The sequence below is a fragment of the Xiphophorus maculatus genome, chromosome 24 (genome assembly GCF_002775205.1).
Source record: "Xiphophorus maculatus strain JP 163 A chromosome 24, X_maculatus-5.0-male, whole genome shotgun sequence".
Classification (NCBI taxonomy): domain Eukaryota; kingdom Metazoa; phylum Chordata; class Actinopteri; order Cyprinodontiformes; family Poeciliidae; genus Xiphophorus; species Xiphophorus maculatus.
The window spans coordinates 4678991-4703972 of NC_036466.1; the positions used below are offsets into that span (position 1 = coordinate 4678991).

Consider the following 24982-nt stretch of genomic DNA (forward strand, 5'->3'; position numbering starts at 1 on the left):
CTCAACCGATGGGATCGGATGAGGAATCTGGATTAAAGTTAGAGTTTAAAGTTGCTGAAGTAAAGCCTCTAAAAATATCCTAAACGGCCTATTTAATGTTAGCATTCTAAGGGCTAACATCTTAGCTTCACTTTTGATGGTACATCAATGCAGTGCTAAAAGAAATTAATGGTGCTCCAGGCTGGTTTTCAAGTAGTGTTGCTTCTAGGTATTTCAGCTTCCCAAACTACATTTTCTTGCCAATGCTCTAAGAAAAACATCTGTGAATAGACAAGCTTTCAGTGACTTGGAGTTTGCAATTAGATGAATCGAGAAAAACCGAACCGTACATCCGAAAAAGCAGAAGAAAGGATGCTTTCACTTTATTAGCTATTAGAATGAACATCAGTGGTGACCCAAAAATGTGACTTGAAGAAAACTCAATTTAAGATTCTTGATGAGAGAAGGAAAAACAAAACAAAACAAAATTGAACCAAAGGAGGGAATTGTGCTTAGAGGGCATGTTCAGCTGGAAGATGGAGAAAAGAAGGGGGAGAGGGAGTCATGATGGGGGACAAACCAAGGTGGAAGTTAGATGATGCTAAATTTGGCAAAAGGAGAAGACTTATGTGTGTGTGTGTACATCGGGAGACTTGCTGAATCGGCTGTGGTTCCAGTTTCACGCCTCTGAGTTTGACAGAGAGGGAGAGAGAGAGAGAGAGAGAGAGAGAGAGAAATGGAGAGAGGCAAGGAGAGGGGAAGACGGTCCCTAGCCAGTAATGTTCCCTAAAGGTGAACGGATGGGAGGAAGACGGGAGGTGAAGGCGACAAAGTCGAGGAAGGCAAAGTAAATGTACCTTCAGTTTATGGGACGCGCACAACCTTTTCCTGATGTCCTTCTCAGCATCCACTGATTACAATTATATGTTGCAGCTCTGAAAATGAGGCTGTTAGCTGCAAGTATTTGTATTGATTTTTCCACCTTTCAGTCAGTCTTTAGTTAGCATTTATTATGAGTCAAACCTGAGGCCCTGTCTGCAGAGGATTCACCACACAGACGAGTTTTTGAAGCTTTCTTAAAGGAATCTCCAAGCAGGACTTTTTAACCATAAAGTATGACCTCTGTTTGAACTTATTCCCTTTAAGCCCTAAAAATAACCTTCGTGCTGACCAGTCAAAACAAACAAAGGTAGCAATTTGCATGTGTGTGTCTGTTTCCTGGTCATGCCTTTCGATACACACCTGTGAAATGCTACCTGACTCTTAGCATGCAAAGCGTTTCCTATTTGTCTTCCCATACACAGGATGCTCCGATGTGTGTGTGTGTGTGTGTCTAATTTGTCTGCATATCTTCCTCTTTGTCGCATTTAAGCTTCAACACCCATCTTGCTGAGCAAAAAAGACAAGTGTATGTGTCAGCGGGAAGGCGTGCGCTAATGGACGTCTAAATGCTGCTGATGTTACGTTGCGTAGTTTAAGGGCCCTCAGGTCCCTTTACACCAATATTGGCTGGGAAGAAGTGAGGGGGGGATGTGACTTCTGCAAATCGCTTTGACAAGGACACCCGCGCCGAGAGCGCCGTTCTCTTTTGCCTCATTGAACACACACACACACACACACCCACACACTTTATTACAACATCCACACCTCAGCAGAATTGCGAGGGGAACAGTTGACTTGGTGGAGGGCCGTTTTGAGCAAGATGTGTTCAAATTCATTTAAAGAAACTACTTGAGATACTGGGAGACATGTTGGAAAATACATTTCCAACATGTCTATACATTCCTCAACTATAAATGGACATGGATGTCATTAATTACAGGTCTTTTATGGTTCACTGGACCACACTTCTCCAGGATGGGTCAATTGTACCACAAACTTCATTGCATATTTCATCTTTCTTAGTTGAGTCCATTTAATTGGTTAGCTTCTTGTCAAGGATGTGGCTTTTAAGCACAGCCCTACAATTTGTGGAGGGGTCAGGACAAGCGGAGGCTAATCCAGATGTATTCCAACAGTAGTTTACGATCATAGTTGTGCTAGAGAACCCATTTGAGTTGAAGTAGAAATCTGTCGCCCTTATGTGAAAGGGGTAAAGGTGAGGATTTCAGATCTAAGAATGTTAAGGTGTTGAGGTAATATTAGACCAAAGCCTTTGGACCTTCCCTAAAAGCTGGGTCTGTCTTAGGAAACCAACCAGTTTATTGGAACTCAAACATCCTCCAAGAAGAGCGTTCAAAAATCCAGCCAGAATTATGCTGGAAGTCATGGTAACAGGAATGATGATGGTGGGAGTTTGTCCTGTAATGGTGTCGGTCATTGTGTCCTTGGGGAAGAAACTCGGCTGCCTTGCCCTTGTGCCCTGGCCGGGACAGGACCAGGGGCCAGGTCCTGTCCCGGCACCACCAGGCCAGGACAGGAGGCCTGGTGGTGCCTGAGCATGGCAGCCTTCTGACAGACCATGTGAATGAAGCACTTTGGAATCCTCTAGTCTAGATAAAATGAGATACAAGTAAAGGCCATTTACTATTTACCACATGGTTGAGGTGCAACTTACTAAACTCCTGCTAACTAGAACTATCCATAGAGGAAAAGACTGTTAGGCCGTTTCTTTCCATCAGTTCTCCTGACCAAACCAAAGCGCATGACATCCAGTCTTACCTCAAAGTCGTTGGCCTTGTTGTAGTGCATGTTGAGGGCCCTGAAGAGTTCTGCATCCCGGCTCACGGTCAGGTCTTCGACTGCAGTTACGCCCTCATTGATGGCCTGACGGGCAAACTTCTCCATCTGGATGTAGTAGAACTCTCTAAAGTTGCTAAACCACTTGATCAGCTGGGAGGTGATGCACCGATTGAACTGGGAGATGAAAAATAAAAGAAAAATGTGTACGGTTTAAATCAAATACATCAAGGAAATTAGGACCTCACTCACCAGCCGTAGGCTGTCTTATGCCTATGGACCAAATTTAACTAAAACTATCCAGTGTATTCTGCTGTATCATGTATCATGTCATAACCCGATGTTTGCTTTTGTCCTCGTTTGCTGTCATGCAAACGAGCCGCTTGCATTGATTATGGCAATGCATGAACTTGGGAATTTGCTTTTTGTCTGGCAACGTGGATTTTCTATGCAAATAACTTTCTTGCTTTGCAGTATGAACAAAAAAAAAAACCCCAGCTCATACCTGTAACTAAATATTTTACTTACATATTTTTCTGAGTCTAAATATGGGAAAGATGTAACAAGAGCCAAACACCGGCACCATACCTCCACCACAGCAACTGTGAGCCAACCTGAAGCATGATGGCCACCACCATGCCTAACAGTAAGCATGAAACATTAAGTTTAACATTTAACATACTAAATGAGACCTGTAGAGTTTAAGATGGAGCTATGTTTTTTTTTTTTTTTTTTTTGCAATATCTCGATTGTCTATTGTCTGGTTCGGTGAATTTTCTAGGATGTTCTCTCCTCTTCTGGGAGGACTAGCAATTGTCTCAAATGGCTTCCATGTGTCTTACTGAAGAGTAACAGAGTTTATTGTTTTTTGAAATGTTCATATAAGTCTCCTCAGATTCATGGGCCACAACATTTTTCTTCTATACCAACATCAAATCCCGATCTGAAGTCTATCCAAATGCAGGTCCATGTTCTCCCCTGGGATGTGTAGCTTCTCTCTGGTACTTCCTCCCACAGTCCAAAAACTCGACTGTAAGCTCAGTCAGTTTGTCCTAAAACCTAACCCTGCATGGTCCTGTGACAGACTTTCAGGAGTTGTGTTTGGCCCTTTAGTTCAAACGAACGGTACTCTAAAGGCTGCAGCAGACCAACCCATGTTGGTTTCTTCATGTTCCCACATGACTAATCACTAAGTGCAGAAATAAGGTCCATTATATCAAAGATGAGCAAAGGTGTGTTCACACCAGGAAAGTCTTTTGGTCCGCTCGTTTTGCCTGGACCTAAAGCAGACTTTATTTTCTGTTTGCTGCGGTTTGCTTTCACATTATGCTTTGTTATAAAACGTATTATATTGCGGATTAAGCTTTAAAAATGATGTAGCTTTATGTTATTAAAGCTAAAGTTTAATCCGTAATACTTTTAGAACAAATTTGTGTCAGATCACGATTTCTTGGTTAATGTCAAGTTGTCATAACGAAGACATTTTGAATAATGTCAACTTTGTATTAAAAGTGTCATGATTTACCGAATGGCACTTTATGACAGCAGTCATAAATATTCATGAAGACTTTACTCATGTTCATGACATGTGTTATGTCATGTTTATGACGGTGTCATGACCGTCTTATTCACAACCCGTCAAACAAAGCGTTACCACGAAGAGACACGGAGGAACACAGACTATACTGCGACGACCGACGACTTTAATGCCACAGACTGCCACTGTCTCCACTGCTCAGATAAAAACAGGAAAAAATTTTTTAGAAGAAAAAAAAATAAAGATTTTGTCAAGATTTGGTTCTGATCATTTAAATGAGCTCACACCAACTGTTAACTCCTGGGCAGGAGTTTGACAACATTTTAGCTTGTCAGCTCTCCTTAAGGGGAAGCAAAATGTGTAGAAAAACAAACAGTGAAAGTACATGTGTGTGCTTGCTTGTGGGCGGGTGCGTGTGTGTGTGTGTGTGTGTGTGTGTGTGTTCGCTGAGGGGGAAAAACTGCTTTGACACGGAGATTAAGCTCTGTATTGTTACAAGACATTGTCTCACAGGGATGAGGGATGGGGGGGACTGCGGGGGGCCGGGACGAATAACAGACAGAGGGATGAATGGTAGGAAAAAAGGGCATGAGATGAGGGAAAGAGATATTTTGTCGCTGGTGGTCACATGGGGGTGACATAATGGAGCATAACTGCAGGGGGGGCAACTGGAGGGGAAAGTGTTTGTGAGGTTGGGCACTTTTTCTGGCCTACAAGTTGTTTAGAAACAACACCTGACTTGGTAAAGATGGATTTAAAAAAACCCTTAAAATATATCTATTTTACTTCTACAGCATCTTCTCACGCTGGAATAAAAAATAAAGAAGACTTTAATTAGAGTACATTGATTTTGCGAGTGAAAAAAACCCCAACAACCTCACATTAATTAAGCAAAAATAAATAAATAAAAGCGCAGTGATGTTCACTCCAAATAAAATATTTGAGGTGAAGGATCTGAGGAGGCTGGAGGAGAAAAGGGAACGGTTTAAGTCCACTGTTAAAGTTCCAGCAACATCATAAACTAGAGCGCACAAACTACACAAATTAAAATAAACGTTTTGTCGCTTCTTCTATTTCATCTGCTCAATGATAAACTAAATTTCTGCAACATTTTATGGATAGAAACAATATAGTCGGATTTTTGTAGACAAAAGACGACATCAAAAGTCTTTTGCACAATCCGGTTCCAAAACATCTCATTAATTCCGAGATTAAATCAGATGTTGTTGTGACTCTAATAAGATTCTCCATAAATAAAAGCATGAAAAGCTGAAAACGTTCGTTGTCCTGAGATACAAAACTAAAAGCCATTCAGAAGTCAAATGTTTTGACCTCCTGCAATGAGTAACTCGTGGTGCATGTTTGAGTTTCTGCTCAAACATGCACCACGAACTGACCCACTGCTCTCCCACTAACACACCCAGCCCCAATCAGCAACAAAACAAAACAAAACAAAAAAAAAAAACAGACAAAAGAAAGAAAGATAATGGAAGTGGTGAGCAGGCAAATTGCTGAGTTTGAGGAATGCCATTTTATGTTTACGATGAAGTGGCAGTAAAGGGAGCGTGTCAGAGATGGTGTCAGGGAGGCCTGACTCCCCGTTTTCTCCTGTTGACAGTGGGTGTTGTCATTTGCCCCGGGGCCACAACAGAAGGGCAGACACTTGCATCCTTTAAGAATATGCCCACTTCAACTAAAAACACCATAGGTCAGCAAGTTATTTTTGTTTGTTTGTTTTCTAACAGACAGTGAATTTGCTCAGTCAACAAAAATCTCAGAAAAACCAGTCCTATGTGGACCACTGCTTGAGGCTGTGGTATCCACCGTTTCCCTTCTGTGAGATTTGGCTGTGTGGGTAACAGGTGAACCCAGACATCTCTCACCCCCAGCAACAGGTTCTAAGTCATTCTGGGAACTCCCAAGAACGATTCCAGACCTCGTGGAATCAAGTTCAGGTCCTGAGGGTCTCAAAGCAGGTGCCAGCAGGGATTCTGATTAGATGCCTCAACCGGTACACTGATCTCTGTCTCTGCCCAGACACCCAACAGACAAAACTAACCTCACTTGTATCCAACTCGTTCAGCTGTTACTCATGATAGCCTAAACCCTCTGTTTGAGGCAAGACTGACTCCCAAACTTTTTCCAACTGAGAACTTTAGTCTTTGCAAAAAACCCGCCTGGCAGAGGGGTTTGAGTGGCACTGAACATTTGGACTGATCAGGCAGTCTGAAGACATCGGAGAAGGAAATGTATCAGAGGTGCGGACACCCCCCATGTTTCCAGTTCTCATGAATGTGTGTTTGCTTGAGTCCTCCAAAGATACTCATAGCCATTGTGGCCAAAAAGGTAAATTTGACAACCACACAAATGATAAGGGTATGCGTCTTTTAAGAAAACTATTACAGGGAGGCATTATTGGGTACAGTTGAATCTGTATGGACGAGCTGCTTCATGTTCTCCTCCTGGCACTGCCAAATTGGCTGTGTAACTTATTGTGCAACTAATTGACAGGACGGCTAAACGGCGGCATGGACTCCTAATTGATTCCCACTGAGGCGAATATGTTGAGATGTCACTTCAGCCTCTTGAGGCAGGAGTGATAAACGCGTCACAGCTTCACGCTCGCCGCATGCCTGTAACTTAGTGCGAGTGTAAACACTCAGCTGCGTGGGACTTCGAAGGAGCTCCCTGAGCCAGAAAGCGTCTAATTAATCCTCCTCCAGTGTTAACGAGGTCTTAATTACTCTCACTGACTCTCTCAAGGCGAGACATCAGCAAACCGCGGCGTCTCGCACTAACACTGTGACTGGTCAGAAGGCAAGAGGTCTGGGATTCCTTTTGTACGCGTGTGTGTGTGTGTGTGTGTCCGTACGCTTACGTATCTGCGCCCGAAACAGTCGTCAGATCAACCCACTTCCCACACTCAGCGAGGAGGTCATTGTACATAAGAGGCTCATCTTTAAGAACCAGTTTCCCATAGACGAAGTCCATTCAAGTCCAATTAGTGGAGCCATTCAGGGCCTAATTCCCTTACAGTGAACCTTTCTAACACATGCTACTTATTGTTCCCTGGGAAGGAGGGGGTGCCGGTCAGAATCGGAGTGAGGGTGAGAAAGGGAACGGGAAAGAGACACTGACCCGGATTTCAGAGTTCTGATAATGAATGCAGTGGGACAATTAAACGGGACACAGACTGCTATCTCCTGTCTTCAATAAAGCCTCAAAAAGAAAAGCCCCACTTGTCACAAATAGGATTATCCACCATTTACGTTTTTTTGGGTTTTTTTTCATTAAGCAGAGTAATAGATGCAAGGTGTCTCATAAATAAAATGGATTAACTGGGATTATGACTCAATTAAAACTGAAGTTTAGTATAAACACTGATTTGCATGAGTGAAAAGAGACTTTATTTCCTGAACAATGACAATGTGTGTCTTCTTTTCTTAATTATCATCACATCGACAGAACAGGACCAGGTCCAGATTGCAACAAACATCAGCAGCGACTGTCCCTCCACCCTTGACTGGCACGGGTCAAAGGTCAGGAGAAGGGCAGCTAACAGCTCTACAGACCCCACACATACTGGACACAAACTGTTTAGACTTGTGCCTGCAGGTGGCGCTATATATTCGCTGAAGCCAGTTGCCACAGAGACAGTTTCTTGGTGGTCCGTTTCTTTACTGTGACACAAAAGAAGCAGATGTCCAGAACCTGCATTTTTATTTAGTATTTTCTTTGTACATTCAGAAAAAATAGCTGTGTATACTTTTATTTTTTTTCCTTTTCTTCAAATTTAGGGACATTTTTAAGCATGTATTTTTGGTTTTAGTTCTTAAAAAAACGTTAAATTGTTCCTTACACACCAATGAAGAAATGTTGTAGACGTGTGAACATCTACAATCTACAACCCAAAACCTGCATGAACTTCATAGTTCTAATGACGTCATTTGATAAGGCAGAACTAAAAACAAAACTCAACTTAACTTGGAAATTTAAGAATATAATCAAAAAATCTGATTAAAGAATGATATAAGTGTTGGTATGAGTGTGCAGTTGTTTTCGATGTTCTGATTAGATTTATTTAAAAATAAAATCATATTTCCCATTTATGTTTCAGCCTGCTGCATTTCAAAACCATTTTGTTGTCATTTAGTGTGCACCCGAGTTTTAAAACAAACTAAAACGGACTAAAAAAAAAGAGGCGAGTTAGTCTCAGTGACAAAATTCAGGTGAATTTGTGAAAATCATATCTAAAATTATGGATTCATATCTCTGCAAAAGTCTTTGACTTTTACAGACTTTTTTTTAGCGTTTTAGTGCATTTTTCATTTATTTGTTGGCAGTTTAATCATCAAACATGGCTTTAATTTCATGTGTGAAGGAAACCTATTTTCACAAATTTTATAACTGTGTAAATTTTGACTGTTTTAATTGAACTCTTACCAGACCAGCTATGCTGCCTGGATTTTTTTTTGATGTTTTTCACTTTAGTTGCAATTTGTTAATTTCCCCCTTTCAGCGGCTTTTTAATCACTTAATGGACTCCTGGTTGATGACCAGTCAGGTTCTCGCTCTCCTGCGGTCGGTCAGCTTAGCAACCTTGAGTTTGCTTGGCAACCTGGTGTCCCATGGCAGCCAATGAGGATGTGGCACTCCCACGAGGAAGTGGTCACCAAAGAGCAGCTGGTGTGTGTGTGTGTGTGTGTGTGAGTGTGTGTGAAAGAGAGAGAGAGAGTGGTTGCTCATTTGAATAGAGCGTCCTGAATCTGTCGAGGAGCCGTATGCTCCTTTGCAAAACCCGCAGCAGCCTGTAAACACCAAACAATCAGCGCTTTTGTTTTATAGCTTGTTGTCATCCCTTTCATTCCCCCCACACACACCTCACATCCCTCCTCCCCCACAATCCCTCTGTCATTTTCTCCAAACAAGCAATCATTTGCACACGCTTTGGTCGTTTTTTTTCTTTCTTCTTCTTCTTTCCCTCCCGTGACAAACTTCCTGGGGGTCCTTTACCTTTTCTCAGGCTAATCTCTGGAGCATGTTTCCTGCCCGGCCACAGCTCCTCCACGTTCGCCTTTAATTGTGCTGACGAGAGCAAACGCGCTGACGTAGTCTGCGTGTTGTTTGAGCGAAAATGGCAAAAGGGTTCAGGTCACGGTGTGTGTGTGAGTCAGGGGAAGCTTTTCTACAGTATGTGTGGGAGTGTGTGAGAGGGAAAGTGGGCGTTATCCCCCCCCCCACCCTGCTGACTAACCCCAGGCCGATTAAGGCCAGAAACTCTAATTATGTGACAAAAACATGCCAGATTGGAACACCCATCTGGGCTCCAAGTTTTCACACTCACACAGGAACCCCCACGCCTGCACACACACCCCCCCACACACTCAGATACAGAGTGAAGAAATAATCAGCTGCATATGATGGAACTTTACCCAAAAAAGTTAGAAATAATTATAACGGCATAACAGTACCCTGGAAACTGAACTACAACTTTTGCACATTTCTCAGTTTTACAAGCACAAACTTCAACGTATTTTATTTGGATTTCATGAGCTAAACTTCTTCTGTTTCATTTAGTGTCTGTATAATCGAAAGGTTTTGGCGAAACATGGCGGCAGTATAATGATGCGCTTTATTACAGGAGAATCATCGTCCCACGTTAAAGTTTAAACGAAACTGGATGAAGCTAAAAACAGAGCCAACACTTCCCTAAAAGTACAACTGCAGCTTTAATAGAATCTTTTAGATCAATTAATTTTTTTAGCAAATTCTTGAAGGATCTGTAATTAGTTATTTGTAACATTTTCAATTCAAAAACCCTTTGTTGATGCAAAGTGGGCCAAAGAGAAGCGGCTTTGTTGTGAGCGGATGCCGCTGGTGCATCAGATTTACTGTTGTACCAGAAATAAGCAAATATAAAGGTTCCACCTGGAACAAAAGATACAATTAATTGCATTTACATTTGTAAAATCTATGTAGAAAAGATTTTAAATTGAAATGTAAAGAATTTTGAACAAATTAACTATTTATTCCCTAGTATTCACATATAGTTTTGAATGCCTTGGCTAGGCATTTCCAGACACTCTCCATCTTATCTGAAAGATAAGATCTCAAACAGAGATGACATTTTTCAGCTGGAAATGCAGCAGGCTCTATAAAGTAGACTAAGTTGCCATTAAGATGTGATTTTGTCGTAAAGACAAAATGAGAAACGTCTGTAAGGTATGAATATTTCTACCAAAGCGCTTTTAATTAGATGTTATTTAATGGGACTCTAAATGAAGACACTATAAAAGGACAAACAAGACATTTAAAAAAAAAAAAAAAAAAATGACACCAAAGAACGAGAGTGACTTTTTCAAAGGGGAAGAAGGATTGAAAATAAAGAAACGGGTCTTACCTTGACGTCAGAGAAGAACATTTTGAGCATGTTGGAGGAAGGGTAGCGAGTGTAGAAGAACATCAGCTTGGCTTTCTTCAGATGGTTTGGAGACAAGCCCTCCTGAATCTGAATCACGACATGTTAAGGTGCCAAAATGTGCTGAAGTTACAGAATCTTAAGGAAAAAGAAACAAAAAAGCACATTATTTCCTGCATTGGTAATGATAATATTTATTTATGTCTGTTGAAGTTGAGCAGAAATTTGCTCCTCACCTCAACAAGGAAAACTGAGTTTAGACAAGTTAGCACATAACCAGCTATACTCAAACTATTAGCTCCTGTCTTCAGTTTAAGTCATTTCTTTCATGGTTGTTGAACACACTTAATAATTCAGGCTATAAATACACAAAATATTTTGATCACTTACAGACTCTGTTTGTGTTTTGTGTTTTCTTTTTCATTTTTTTAAGTCAAAATGTCAGGAAAAGTAACTGCGTGTTTCTTCTGCTGTCAAAAAGGGAAAATGACAAATTTCAACTTCCATCAAGAAGTAAATTGAGGTGAAAATAAAAGTTCCTTTTTGGAAATAGCCTATCATTATTACATCAAAGTTCGATGCAATGCATAGTTACTGATGGAGCAGCTTAAGCGGCGATGGAGCGAGACGGTGACAGACAGACAAAAGCAAAGCAAGAAAGACAGAAAGAAACAGCGTTAAAAATTACGCAGCTCAGTGCTGTGGCTGCAAAATGCAAAATGCACGTCCTCAATCCCCATCCAGGAAACATCAAGCTAGTTTACGGCTAGCAGGTGACATTTTTATCCCACTTGAAAAATGCTAACTTTTATTTGCAGTTATTGCTACAGAATCTGTCTGGCATGTACAAGAAAATACATTTTTAGCAAACAGTGTGTTTACTTAATGATCAAGAATGACATAAAAACATGGTGGTGAGTGGTTGGTACAAATTGCCAAAGTAGCCAAAGTAAAGAGATTTGTCAGTTTTGGATGAATGTGGGTTTCCTAAAAGAACACTTGAATCAAAGGTTTTTGAATCTTTGAATAAATTTGCGAATGCAGACGCCAGAATATATACACTTCCACGTACTGGAGATGTAACTTTTTTAACTTTAGGTCCCACTTAGGGCTAAATGCAACATATAAACAAAGTGGCGATGAATATAGTAGTTTACACCCAAAGCAAACACAAGCACCTGCTGGCTTCTGATCAAATCCCACAGACTCGGCGACCAAAATAATAATTGTGAGGGCCTTGGATTGAGGGGCGGCGAGCGCTTGTGTGTTCAGTGTTAGTGCGTGTGTGTGTGCGCGCGTGTGTGGTGGCAACAGCTGTGCCCCACCATGCTGCCATTTCCCCACCACATTAAAAGGCCTATAATCTATCAGAGAAGATGAGGCAATCAATGGAGCCCCCTGCAAGGTCAATTAGCACACAGAAACACACACACACACACACACACACACACAAAGAAATCCTCAAGGGACATGTACAGCTGGAAAAGAGTGGCATCAACTATTTAGTGGAAAAAACCCCCAAAAAACAGGGAAAGGAAAAATCTGACGACAGAATAAAATATGAAAACATAATCATTTGGTACTTTTTATCTTTAAGAGATTTGCCATTCCCGAAAAAAATATCCCAGCCAATGTTCCAAACCATAAATAAGCAACATCTGGAAAGTGCCGTGATGCAGCAGCCATGTTAAACCAGAAGTGAGTCTCAACGTGATCCATCATTCATTTAGCGTTGGATTCATCAGGCATGGAGCACGGGACAAAAAACCCCCCACCAATCTCATTGTTAACATTCATACCAACCTGCCACCATGTGCTCATTCGGTACATTTTGTCCAGGATTTTGATGTCTGTGTTCTTTTTCTTTTGGGACACAAACAAACAAAATGAGACTCGGCGTAAACAAGTGTGAGATAATGTAATGAATAAAGAGTAAATGAGGCATTGTTTTTTTTTTTTTTTTTGTGTAATAGTAGCTAAAGCGAGTTGGTGAATAAACAACGCACATGTTCTTTTTCCTTCCATTCCTCTTCCTCCCAATTTGCTCTTGTCTTCCTATTGGTTTGTGTTTAGCCTAATGCATATCTGTCAAAGAGCCTGTGCGTGTTGTGCAGAGCTCACCATACCAGCGGTAACTTGACCTTGTTACCAGGTGTGTGTGTGTGTGTGGAGGGGCTGTGTGTGTAAATGGAAGAGCTGGATTGAGAGGCAAAGAGGGAGGGTGGAGGGATAAATTCATAAATGAATGGAGGACATCTGCTCAGCTCAATACAAAGGATTAAAGATACACAGACCTGAGTGTGTTCACCGCAAGAGACAGCCTTTCAGGTGAAGGATGATCACTGCAAAATGCAGCGAAGAAACCGCAAAGACCAGTAATGACTTAACTTAATTAGTTATAAGGCTGATAATTTATGCAATTTCAAATTTTGCAGTTTTGGATGTTTCATGTGTGACTTTCTCAGGTACAAAAAGAGATGATTTTTATTGTGTTCACCTAGGATGGAAATTTAATGGACACATACATAGCCATCGCTTTGGAAACAAGATTTATCTCAAAAACTACACCAAATGTCTATCTAGATAGATAGATAGCAAAATAAATCTATCTATCTATCTATCTATCTATCTATCTATCTATCTATCTATCTATCTATCTATCTATCTATCTATCTATCTATCTAGCTAGCTAGCTAGCTAGCTAGATAGCTAGATAGCTAGATAGATGTCACCACATTGTGTGGGTATGAATTTGTCTACTTACATTTCTTTTTTTTTTCTTTTTAAAAACTTGTCTAACAAGACAAGAACAGGAAAATCTCACAATGTGCCGAAACGTTTGCGATAAGTTCCATGTTAATGATTCAAAAAGAAAAATGTCCTCAAATTTCCACACTAGCTAGTGAATTTTTAGCTAGGACTAGCATACCAGCTAGTGGTTGATTCAAAAGAGTTGTAGCTTACTCTTCATTTGACATGTTCGGTCAGCCACTAGTTGTTTAGCACTTGGTTTTATTTAGTGGTCTTGAATTTGAGGAAATGTTTTAAAAAAAGAACGCAGGAAAAAAACGGCACTATTAGCACGGTATCGTTGGGCATACAGGAATGATGAAATCATTTCAGGATTTCCCTTTGTTTCAAATTGGAAAAACATTCAATATCTAGTTAATAGCTATGTCTTCTTGAAGCTACGTGCACAAAACATAAAGTATTTGCAAATGTAGCTAATTTAAAAATCAGAGCTTTCCTAATTATTATAAATACATTATTTAAAATCTGTTCTATTCTTTATGTTGTAAGTAAATTTGTTTTTTGATAAGATGAGCAATTTTATCAGAAAGAAAATCGTTTTAAAGCCCAGTCAGTGTCTTTGAAGCAATAATCCATTTCAAAGATTTGTTTTTCTTTAACAATGAATAGGGGGGCATTCTGGTATGAAACGGCTCAAGAGGATCAAGAGCCGTGTCAAATATTTCTTGTTTTTCAATGAAAGCAACATCTAAATTAGCTTTGAAGGCGACACTGTGATCGAATCCCCATCACAGCTGCAAGGAGTACCCATTTGCCGAGTTCAAAGTCTTATTTTTCTCTTTACTTTGTTGTTCAAACGTGCGCGTCTGTGCACACGCGCCTGTTTGCTCTCCTGTGTGAGCCAAAGTGAGATGGCCGGGAGAAGCCCTCTCCATATGAAAGGTTAGGAACGAAAAGATAAACAGCTACCTGCAAACACCTGTCGACGTGCGCGCGCCATGAAAGGCGAGGTGTGTGTTCCTACGTGCGCGCTAAACACACACAACTGCCAGGCAACTAAAAATGAAGGGCCGACGCATGAAAGTGAGTGGGTTGGGTTCCAAAAACGGTAGCAGGGAGGAGATGGGAGCTAAAAGCGATAAAGAGGAAACTGTGCAGCTTTTAGATATTACACTTCTCCTTATTGTTGCCCACAACACTGATATGCAACAAATTTAGAAAGCCGCCGTCAATGAAGCCAAATGTTTGCCTGCTCCTCTGACATGCTCTTTGAAATATGATTAGCTTTGAGCGCCTGTGAACAAAGTCTTACCTCACACACATGCACTCAGACAAAGTGAAATATGATTTGCTTTGAGCGTTTATGTACAAAGTCTTTGTGATGAAAGAGAACCTAACAGCACCCAAGTGTCTCAGACAGTGCAAACAGTGTGTGTGTGTGTGTGTGTGTGTCGGGGTGTTCAAGAGGGAGCTAACTAGCCTCTCCGTCCACCTTTAAGCAACACAACCTGCTGCACAGACTTAAAAGGGCTTGAGAGAGCAGCGTGCGACCTGTTTAATCTTCCCCTTCTTGCAAGACCCGGTGCGCCCTTTTCATCTTCCCCACTCACTGAGGAAACAAGAGGCTCAGAGCAGGAATCAATTAATGCAGGTTAATTGATATTAAAGACTTTTTGTCACTTTGCCTCCTGCTGCCGCTCTATTATGAAAAAATGTGACTCTTGTGGACAAGAGAGCTAAAATAATAATATCTAGGATTATAGCAGCAATTTTGTGGATTATCTTCCAAATTAGTATTGGCCGTGTCTTTTATGTCATGTTTCAAAAGCTCAAATGAAATGTTTTATTCGCCGAAATTTAGTTTAAAATTTTCTCCCAATTGTGATTTACCGGGAAACTCTTAGTTTTAGCATACCTAAGAGAAGTTGGACCAATCTTCCCAGTATTTAGTTTCAAAGATTGTTACAATATTTCTAGATTAATCCAAACCAAATTCCTCGATTAAAATATCAGTTTTTAGACATTACCTTCAATATTCAGGTAACACGTGGTAAGGATACAGTGCTGCCTGAGTAGGGAGATATGTCAGCCATGTCCTGCAGATCTCCACACTCTGACTTGATGAGGGACAGTGACAGGCCCTCTGGTCCATGGTGGCTTGGAGAGCTCTGCCTGTGGTGATGGTGCCCCAGGTGGGCCCCGCTGAGAGATGCCATTTTGGTTCTGAGGCTGACCGTTTCCCGGGTTATGTCCATAGAGTCGGGGGATACCCGACTGTGGTCTTTTGGTCCTGAGGGGTAGCCACCTCCAGCCCCATGTGACCCTAGGGGATTCCCAAAAGGGTAACCCATGAGGGGGAGAGGAAAGGGGTGGCGAAATGATGGAGGGCTAAAGCCGAGGGAAGCTGTGAGTGGAGATGGGTGGAGGGAAGGATGATGAGGAGGTGGAGGAGGAGGAAGAGAAGGATTGGGGGTCTCTACTGCACTCCCACTCTTGCGCACTACCAGCGGCAGAGCCTCTGTTTGATCGTTGGGTGTTGGCACACCACTAAGCCTGCTACTCAGACCACCAAACGAATCTAGAGGGCTAGGGACAATTACATCCCCAAAGCAATGCAGCCTCTGGTTGGAGGAATGATAGTTAGGGGTTGGACTGCCTTCACCATTCAAGCTGAGTGCCAAATTACCAACCCCAAAGCGAGACTCTGGGGTAAGAGGGGGCAGTGGCCCGAAAGGAGGTGGACAGGATGAGGATGAGTTGGAGGAAGAAGAAGGTGCAGCTGGCGTACTGCTGTGGCAGCCATGATGGTGACCGGCGTTCTGTTTGGGTGAAGAGAAGCCTTTGACGACGGTGTCAACCACCTGTGACACGGCACAGTTCAGCTCCTGCTTTAGAGTCTCGGCCAGCTGCCGGCCACCTCCTCCGCCGCCTCCTGCTACCACTCTCCTCTTCATCAACCTTTCACCATTTCTTTCCTCCTCTTCTCGGCTGTCAGCATCTTCCTCCATTTCTCCGTCTATCAAGGCTTGCTCTCGGAGGAGGGCTCGGGCTCTGTCCAGGAAAAGTCCCGGGTCCAACTCAGAAAGATCATCATGGTTATGCCGCCCTGTGTCTCTGTGCCTCTCCTCCAGGCCGTCAGAGCGGATACTGTCCTCTGAAAGGTTGCCATCCTCCTCTCTGTCCCCTGCTCGGTTGACCTCTCCATTCACTATGTTTTCTTCCTCTTCCTCTGTCTCAGAGTCATAGATTTGGTAGAACTTCTCTTGAAGTTGGCGCAATTGTTTCTGAACAAAGAAAAAACAAAGAACACATAGGCTGATCTGTCTATTACCTCAAATTCTGCTATAAGAATAACAATTCTACTAGAGAACAATTTGGTAGACAATTGTGGAGATCTATACTAAAAGATATAGCTACCTGCATGTCTTCAAGTTGTAGTTTGAGCTGCCTTCTCTCTTCCTGTCTTTGCTCCTGTCTGGAACAAACTAGCTGGGTGAAACTGTGTTGCTGCTGTGGGAGACGCTGTTTCCTCTTATTCTCTCTGTAAACCTCGCCCATGCCAACCACACCGCCTCGCGAACCAGGAGAGCTGAGGAGGGAAGGACAATCGCCGCGGCGGCTGCTGTTATGACTGCAGTCCTCTCCTCTGTGGTCGTTGCTGTTGCTGCTGCCGTTTTCATTCTCACGATTGCCCTCCTGGTTGTGGTCACTGCCATTGGGACGGACCGATGGGGAGTGACTCATTCCGCGGATGATGTTTTCCACGCGGGCTCTCTTGGCACGGAGATGCTCGTCCGACAGTCGTTCCAAGTCAAAGGAGGATAAAGGTTGAGAAGAGGTGTGAGAAATGTGATTTGAGGGCGGCAACGGTCGTCCAAAGTTAGAGGACGATGGAGGAGGTAGAGGAGGACCGGGGGAAAGACAGTCGGATGGACTGTCCCGCGAAGAGTTACTACAGGCGTCTTCGGCCTGAATCTCTGAACCTCCACTGGACAGAGCTCCACTACCCTGCAATAAAGAACAGCAGCTTAATTCAGACTTCATAGTTAAGGACTTTTTTTTTTTTATCTCACTAGGATCTGCAGATCAACTCGTACCTGAAAGCCTGAGTCACTCCCTCCATTCTTCCCCAGGTTGTTCTTCAATAAGTGGGAGATGATTGTAGCCCCAGGAAAAGGCATCATGACGTCTTCATAAGAGTTGGCCCTTTTCAGCAGCTTTCTGAGGACGTTCGTCTTCTCTCCGTCACCGTTGGCGGCCCCGTGGCCGTGTCTCACCAGGGAGAGATCTCCGTCCTGATCAGGGCCGTGCGACTGGTTCATGGCTTCGAGCAGGGTCTCCCGGGCACGGGGAAATATCGCGCTACTCACAGTCCTTTTCACCCCGATGTCGACACGTCTGCGTTTGGTTTGTCTGGTTAAGAGGGTGGTGCTGTCATGATCAGGCATCACGCAGGGCAGCTAAACAGGCATGTCCACGGGGCCTCACAGTCGAACGGACAGTGAGAGGGTTGGCCTGGTCATTAAGAAACAGAATCAAGACAAATTGGAATTTGTAGTTAGCATCAAAGAGATAAAAGAGCAGAAAAAACTCACAAGAACAAAAGTGAGTCACTTTTATCAGTGAAGAAAGAACTTGTTGCTCTTATTGAAAATAACCCAACAGAACCACCGATAGAAACTCTTTAAAATATCTCAAACTCCTGTTTGGAGAAACAAAAACAATTTCCCATTCCTGCTGCCTCCTGTAAAGGGGTAACCTTGATTTCTGCATTTTGGAAGAAGCTGGGAGGAGTCGACAGGTTCCATTTCTCCCCACTCTGAAGACGAAATGAAATGTTTTCATCCCAATTGTGTTCTGATTTACTTGAAGATTCCTTTCTTTGAGACTCACTGGTTTTGTATTCTGTTTGTTAAAGAGGAGTCAGGATTGGGGCCAGGTTTTTTGTCCCACAGGAGAACATGTCCAAATATTGATCAGCTTGGCTCTATACACATAAGGCTTTAAGGCTTTGCTCCAGTCACGAAAATAAAAACAGACGCTTTTTCTTACTGCTCCTCTGCAAAGTAACTCATTTCCAAATGCAAGTGAAAGAATCACATTATATCAGGTCCAACAGGTCCATCTTTATCAGTTAAGTAAAACTTTTATTATGATAGAATTTACTCTGGAGGTAAAGAGGTGAATCCAGCTTTCTGTTTGTCTCCCAATAGATGGACGTTGGACCTTTTTTTAAAGTAAAGGAGAAAGGTCAAAGTGACGTGAGCCAGCAGAATTTCACAACGCAGCCCGTTAATCCTTTTCCACTATGAAATTAGAAAAAAATGATTAGCTGACGGTGAATTTGACTTTGAATTTCTGCAAGCGACAACATGAAGAGGGAGGAGAGAAAGGAAAAAGAAGACGATCCAAACAACAAGGCAAAAAGTAACATTTACGACAATCAGCTTTCTTGTAAATGAGCCGAGATATTAAATTAAATACCAAATATTATTCCATATATATTTAACCGATTTGAGACTGAAATTTCGTGTTGAGATGTGAAGTAAAAGTGCAAGAGGAGGGATAAAAGACTGGAACTATTTGGATAACTTGAGTCATGCTATTTATTTTTTTATTGCCTTTTTGGGCAGTTAGGGCTACCGTATGTTGTTCGACTCTGACATGGCAGAAACTTCCACCACTTCTTAAAGCCTAAGTAATACATTTTTAACTGATTCAGTTCTCCAATTGCAGCATTTATAAGCCGCAGTCATCTTTTTATCTACATTTGAAACCCTCACTGTTTCATCTGTCAATATTCAGCTTCATCAAATGACAAAGTGTTTCTTTCCCCCTTTTTCTCAAAACAGGGAGAAAAGTTTGAAGCTGTTGTGGAAGCAGGTTATTACCATCTCACACACCCACACACACACACACACACACACACACACACACACACACACACACACACACACACGCACACAAGCAGCGTTGTCACAGTTTGCATCTGTTTTGCAAAGGATTTCACGGTCAGTCATTGTAGGAAAATGACTCACAAAACAAAGCATGCACTTCTGCAGGACTGGGATGCTTCAAAGATTTTCTATAAAGTGTTATTTTTGAACAAAACGAATGCATTCGAACGCATATCGCATTATTTGAACCGAGATTCATCTAAAAGTGACATTTTGCACTTGATTGGAAAGTGCAGATCACACACACAAAAAAAAAACAAAACAAAAAAAAAAAAAAAACAGCAGGCATCTCCTTCAAACTTGAAACATTGGACACATTTTCTCCTCCACACAGATGCAAGTTTGAAGCTTTAAAGGTGAGACTGACTGAAAAGGAGATGTGAGAGGGGAGCGCAAGTGAGGTTTTGGTGTCAAAACCAAAACTTGAGTTTTACTCTGATTGTAAAGAGCAGGAAAAAAAAAACACAATGAGAAGTGAAACTGGAAGAACGCAAGAAATGACTATTTTGACATGTAAGGAGCAGGAGCAGAATGAAGCTGCATCTGAAGGTTTTATCAACACTTAAATCTGACAATAGAATAAAATGAAATCCGCAACTTTACTTTTTATAACTCCACACATTTTTTTTATTTTTACCTAAAATGGAATGAGAGCCTGAAATCTAAAGTACAGGTCCATGCGCGCTCCGAACCCGGAGTTTTACGCACGGCAGACCGGGAGACCCGGGGAACGTTTCTCGTGGTCCAAACAACAATTAGTTCACCATAATGACACACTACGCACATTTCCATCTAGAAACACATTTCTTTGCATTTTGTCTTCATCTAGAAGCCAGCTGAGAGGGAAACTCTCCGCTCTGTTGGTGATCCAAACTAAAAGACTAAACAGACGGAAAAGGTAAAATGTGTATATGAGAAAACAGCGGATCAGAGCCAGCCTGTGAACTTTGATCTGTTTTTTTTGTTGTTTTTTTTTGTGCTCACGTTTGAAAACGGAGCAAACTAAAACATCTGAGGCGTAAAGTTGAGCTGCGGTGGATGAAGCAGACCGGTCGAAAGCTTTTTCTACTTACTTCTTCTCCTCTGCGCCTCCCCGAATCCCTCCGTCGAGCAAAAGGAGCGAACAGAAGAGACAGATCCACACTCGCCCTTCAGATCAATGCCGTAATTTACTTCGGCCAAGTGGAGACGTACGCGTGTGCGCGCGGAGTGCGCGTGTGAACGCGCGAGACGCAGAGGGGTGGGGGGTAGAAGGGAAGAGAGAGAGAGAGAGAGAGATAAAAAGAGAGAGAGTAAAGGAGACGCTCGGAGATGGAGAGAGCGTGTGTTCCTGCGCGCCGCTCTCCTCCCGGGATGGGAAGTGTTTAGTTATCGAGCGCACCCCTGCGCCGGCTCCGCGTCTCTTTATCTGAGCGGACTGGAAGACTCTCCGCGCAAAGGAACAAGAAGGAAGGGGAGGAAGGGGGGTGGAAAAAAAAAAGAGAAGGATACGCGAAGACGCTGCGTCACCGGCCCCGGAGTGAGGTAACGGCTCCGTCTGACCAATAAGGACGAGGAACCGGCGGGGGGGAGACGCTGGATTTTATTTATAAGAAGGCGCGCAGTCAGAGTGGAGAGAGGATGAGGGGTAAACTGGGACGTTCTCGTTTCATTCACTTATTAGCTATTTAAACTGATGGTGAATTATAGAGATAAATCAGCTTTAATGAAAAGCTATTTTATAACACCAGAAATAATAACAGTAATAAGAATAAATCTGCTCTTTTCAGCTTTTTTTTCCCCCCATTCTCCATTTTTAAAATATCAACTCGCACTTTCTACATTTGTTTCAATTTACTGAACTATTTATTGTTTTCTTATTTTGATATTTTATTTTACGAACTCTGGGAGTTCAAATGAACGAAGATAAATGAGAAAAAGCTTCTCTCTTTTTTTTTTTCTTTTCAAAAGGGAACAACTTTGGGGGGGAAAAAAAATACAAAAGTCAATTTATGAATAAGATTTTTTTTTTTTTTTTTTTAAATCATCGCCAGGAATTTCCTGAATTTTTTACTAACAAACAAACAAACAAACAAAAAAATCAACTATTTTTATTTTTACTTTAATAAAAATAAACCCTCCGGAATAAAGCGCGTTCGGTCCTCCGCGTGCCATCACTGTCGGAGCTCGCGGATCCGTCGGGGACGGTTTTGAACGTGAAAAGGCGCGCGACGTTCCAGCAAAAAAACGTAAACATCAAGAGCTTAGAAAGACAGCGCGAGCCCATCTCTGTGGTTTCATGTCACTTCTTTTCTTTCTTTCTTTCTTTTTTTTTTTTTTTTTTTTACTCTCAACCGACTTCATTCAAAAATGGAACAAAACTAAAGAATTTCTATAAAGTTTTTAAAGTATTAATTAGTTGTTATTTTCCCCACAACAACTCAAACAAATCGCGTTCTCCCCCATCCTGCGCGTCAAACGTCTGCTTCCACCACAAAAAGAATTTAAATGAAAATGTAAAATACTTTTTTTTTTTTTATTTATTATTATTATTTTACATTTTTATTCATTCATTTATTTTTTGCAGCATTAAACGCGGGAGCGGCTCCGTGCGCGACCTGAGCGCCGCGAGTCTCTGCGCCGTTCAGAACATTTGCGGCGCCGTTTGGAGCCTTTAAACGAGCATAAAAACGGACCTCGTGCTGCAGTCGAGGCCGCGATTGTTTTATCTTAAATACTCTGCAGTCATAACTCGTATATAATAAGTGAGGCGTCATGGATGCTGCAGCTTCAAACATGCGCGGATATTTAGGCTGCAACCGAGGGAGCAGATCATAGATATTCATCCTTTTAGGGCGGAAATGGTTTCATGTAAGGCCGAAAGGGAAGGAATTATTTTAGGAAAGAGGAGGGGAAACAGTCAGTTTCGTGAAAATGAAAGCAAAAATATGCTTCTTCTTTTTTTTTTTTTTAATTCAAAGAAAGTAAAGAAATCAGAGCTGCAGTTCGATTTCAGGGTTTTATTTAGAGAACAGCGAAGGAGAAATAAATCCCAGACTTCTGTCAAACTTTAAATCTTTAAGAAATCTGCTGCTGAAAATATATGTAATTACCCAATACTTTAATGAGCAGTTCTGGAAAATGTTGTGTGAGGCAGTCACACACACACACACACACACACACACACACACACACACACACACACACACACACACACACACACACACACACACACACACACACACACACACACACACACAGAAATAAGGAAAGAGAGAGAGAGAGAGTGTGTGTGCTTCAATTTGTAAAACGCGGAGAAAACAATTTCTAAACTGTCCAAACTGTCCACACGCACCGACCTTCCAGTCTCAGCTGGCAAACACTCAACACAGTATATTATTATTATTATCATAATTCAGTTCAAACTGCATTTTTTCCCCCCTAAGCTGTTAATTCTGATGCTTTTGCTTACAGTAAATTTGAATTTTTTAAAACAGAAATTTCAGGGAAGCGAGAAAAGGAGGCAGAAAAGGTCATCGCCAAGGATGCTGTTTGTTTTCCAAGCAGATTGGCGGAAAGTATGGTGGAAGGAAAAACGCCGGGAGAAAAAGTTGCACTTTCGTAAGAGGATTGTGAATTAGAAGGTCTGCTTGGTGTCTCATCTTCCTCTTGACATTACGGATAAGCTAAATAGGTTGGTTGCTGTGTTGATGCAGCAGTTTCTGGAACAATCCAGAAAATAATTTAGGTCGTATCGTAATGTGTGGGACAGTTCATCCAGCCCAATACTGCAGTTCGTTTCTCAAACTGCTTCCTTCCACTAAACTTTCCATTAAAATGCAGAGCTTTACAAAAGATTGTTTTGTGGATCACCCACAGTTGATAGGTGCTAGTCTGGATTAAAATTCCGTTTTGAATTATTTATTTTAGTCTTTTGAAACTCCATATTGGGTTATAATTAATCATAAACCGTTGAAATAGATCCTTCCGTGAGAATTGAATGTATAATTATGATAATGTATGATTTTTTTGTTTGTTTTTTTTTCTCCAAAATTCTAATTCACTTATTTTCAGGTTTTAACAAAAAAAAAAAAGTTAGCTGCTGCTGCTAACGGCAGATTTGAAGCAAATGAGCGCGAACCTGGAACACGGAAAGCGGCAGCTGCTCGTGTGACATCGTTGTGTGTGTGTGTGTGTGCGTGTGTGTGTGTGTGTGTGTGTGTGTGTGTGTGTGTGTGTGTGTGTGTGTGTGTGTGTGTTGGGGAAAAAAAAAAACGGGAAGCGGCGTCTATCTCGTAAGTCTTGAGTAGTTTCATTCCAGTTCCACTTTTTCTGTTTCAGCCGCACACTCAAGAGGGACACGCACGTGTTGTATCACATCTACTTCCTGTTTTGTCTGTTTTTTTGTCCGGCATTCACATCAAGAGTTACTAGAACTTTTTTTTATTTACGCCTAGATGAAACTTTTTGCTGCTAACACATGAAAGCTTTTCTTCCACATAATGCCACATTGTTATGAAAAGTTGCAGCTGCTAAAAGGATGGATGGAGGGAGGGACTCCTTACAAAATGTCTGGATGATCATCCTGGAAAAAAAAAAACACCAAAACACAAACAGGGAATAATGAAACCAGAAGGGCTGAGAGAGGGAATAATGGCGGTCCCGCTCGGCAGGTAAAGACACGCGGTCGCAGGTTTTCTCGTTCTGTCTTTCTCTCCGTCTCTGTCCCCCCTTCTACCTCTTTCCCCTGCACTCCGTCTCCATCAAGATGCCATTATTCAGGACATTAGCGAGGAAGAGCTAAAAGCTCTCTCTGTTGAGGAGGGTCCCAGGGTCCTCTCTGAGAGCTCTGACGCAAGCGCACACTCGCGCACGCACGCACGCGTCGCCTACAAAAGCAGAGCGGGGTGCAGGTGAAGAGGTAAGAGGTGGTAAAAAGGTCTTATTGCAGGCATTACCAGGTATCTGCGCTCCACTGTGACCAGAGACACGGACATTAGCAGACACAAAGAGAAATGAATATGGGTTTATTTATACTGGTGAACTTTCAGACACATCATCTACTCCTTTTCTTCTTTGCCTTCTTTTGTCCCAAAAAGTCTCACAATGTGCTGAAAAATAGAGAAAACTCCAGCAAATTATCGTGGGGAGGAAAAAAACAAACAAACTGTAAGTTACCTAAATAAGGTTTAAAAGCCTAAAAATCATTTGGTTTAATGCTGGACTACAAGTTTCTCACCGGGATTGGTCAAAAGTGAACTGAAAGGCTACAAAAAAAACATAAACTTTTTAAAAAAACTTTTGAAAGAATTTAAAGATTTATAGTGGTGCGTATTAGCAAAAATGGTTTCGCTTCTTTATGCACCGGTCCTGGTTTGCAGCATCCTACCTAATCACTGTGACATGCACCAACAAGAACCGGAATATAATAAATATTGTACAGTTTCAAACATTCATTGTGATGTTACACAGGGCTGTGGAGAGGAGTGTTACTATGTAGCTTGACTGCTAGCTTTTCTACAGTTCCATGGAAACTTTTCACACTTTTTCATCTCACAACCACAAACACGAATGTGGTTTATTGGGATTTTATGTGATGGAACGAAACAACGGAGTGCATTCTTGTGAAATAGAGCAAAAAGGAACCATAAAGGTCTGAAATAAGTGTGTGGAGAGGTATAA

The 24982-nt window shown here is 41.9% G+C and overlaps 1 protein-coding gene across 1 annotated transcript in view; it reads right to left on the reverse strand.

The window, feature by feature from the left end:
- LOC102217541 (prospero homeobox protein 1-like) overlaps positions 1–20779 on the reverse strand; it is a 32215-nt gene extending 11436 nt beyond the window's left edge. The window contains exons 1-6 of the mRNA XM_023329596.1: positions 20395–20779; positions 17462–17879; positions 16782–17372; positions 15425–16648; positions 10596–10703; positions 2641–2835 (exon numbers count right to left, since the gene is read on the reverse strand). Of these exons, the coding sequence (XP_023185364.1) occupies positions 2641–2835; positions 10596–10703; positions 15425–16648; positions 16782–17372; positions 17462–17812 (2469 nt within the window). The 5' untranslated portion in view covers positions 17813–17879; positions 20395–20779. The remainder of the gene's footprint in view (positions 1–2640; positions 2836–10595; positions 10704–15424; positions 16649–16781; positions 17373–17461; positions 17880–20394) is intronic.
- Between the last annotated feature and the right edge of the window lie 4203 nt (positions 20780–24982).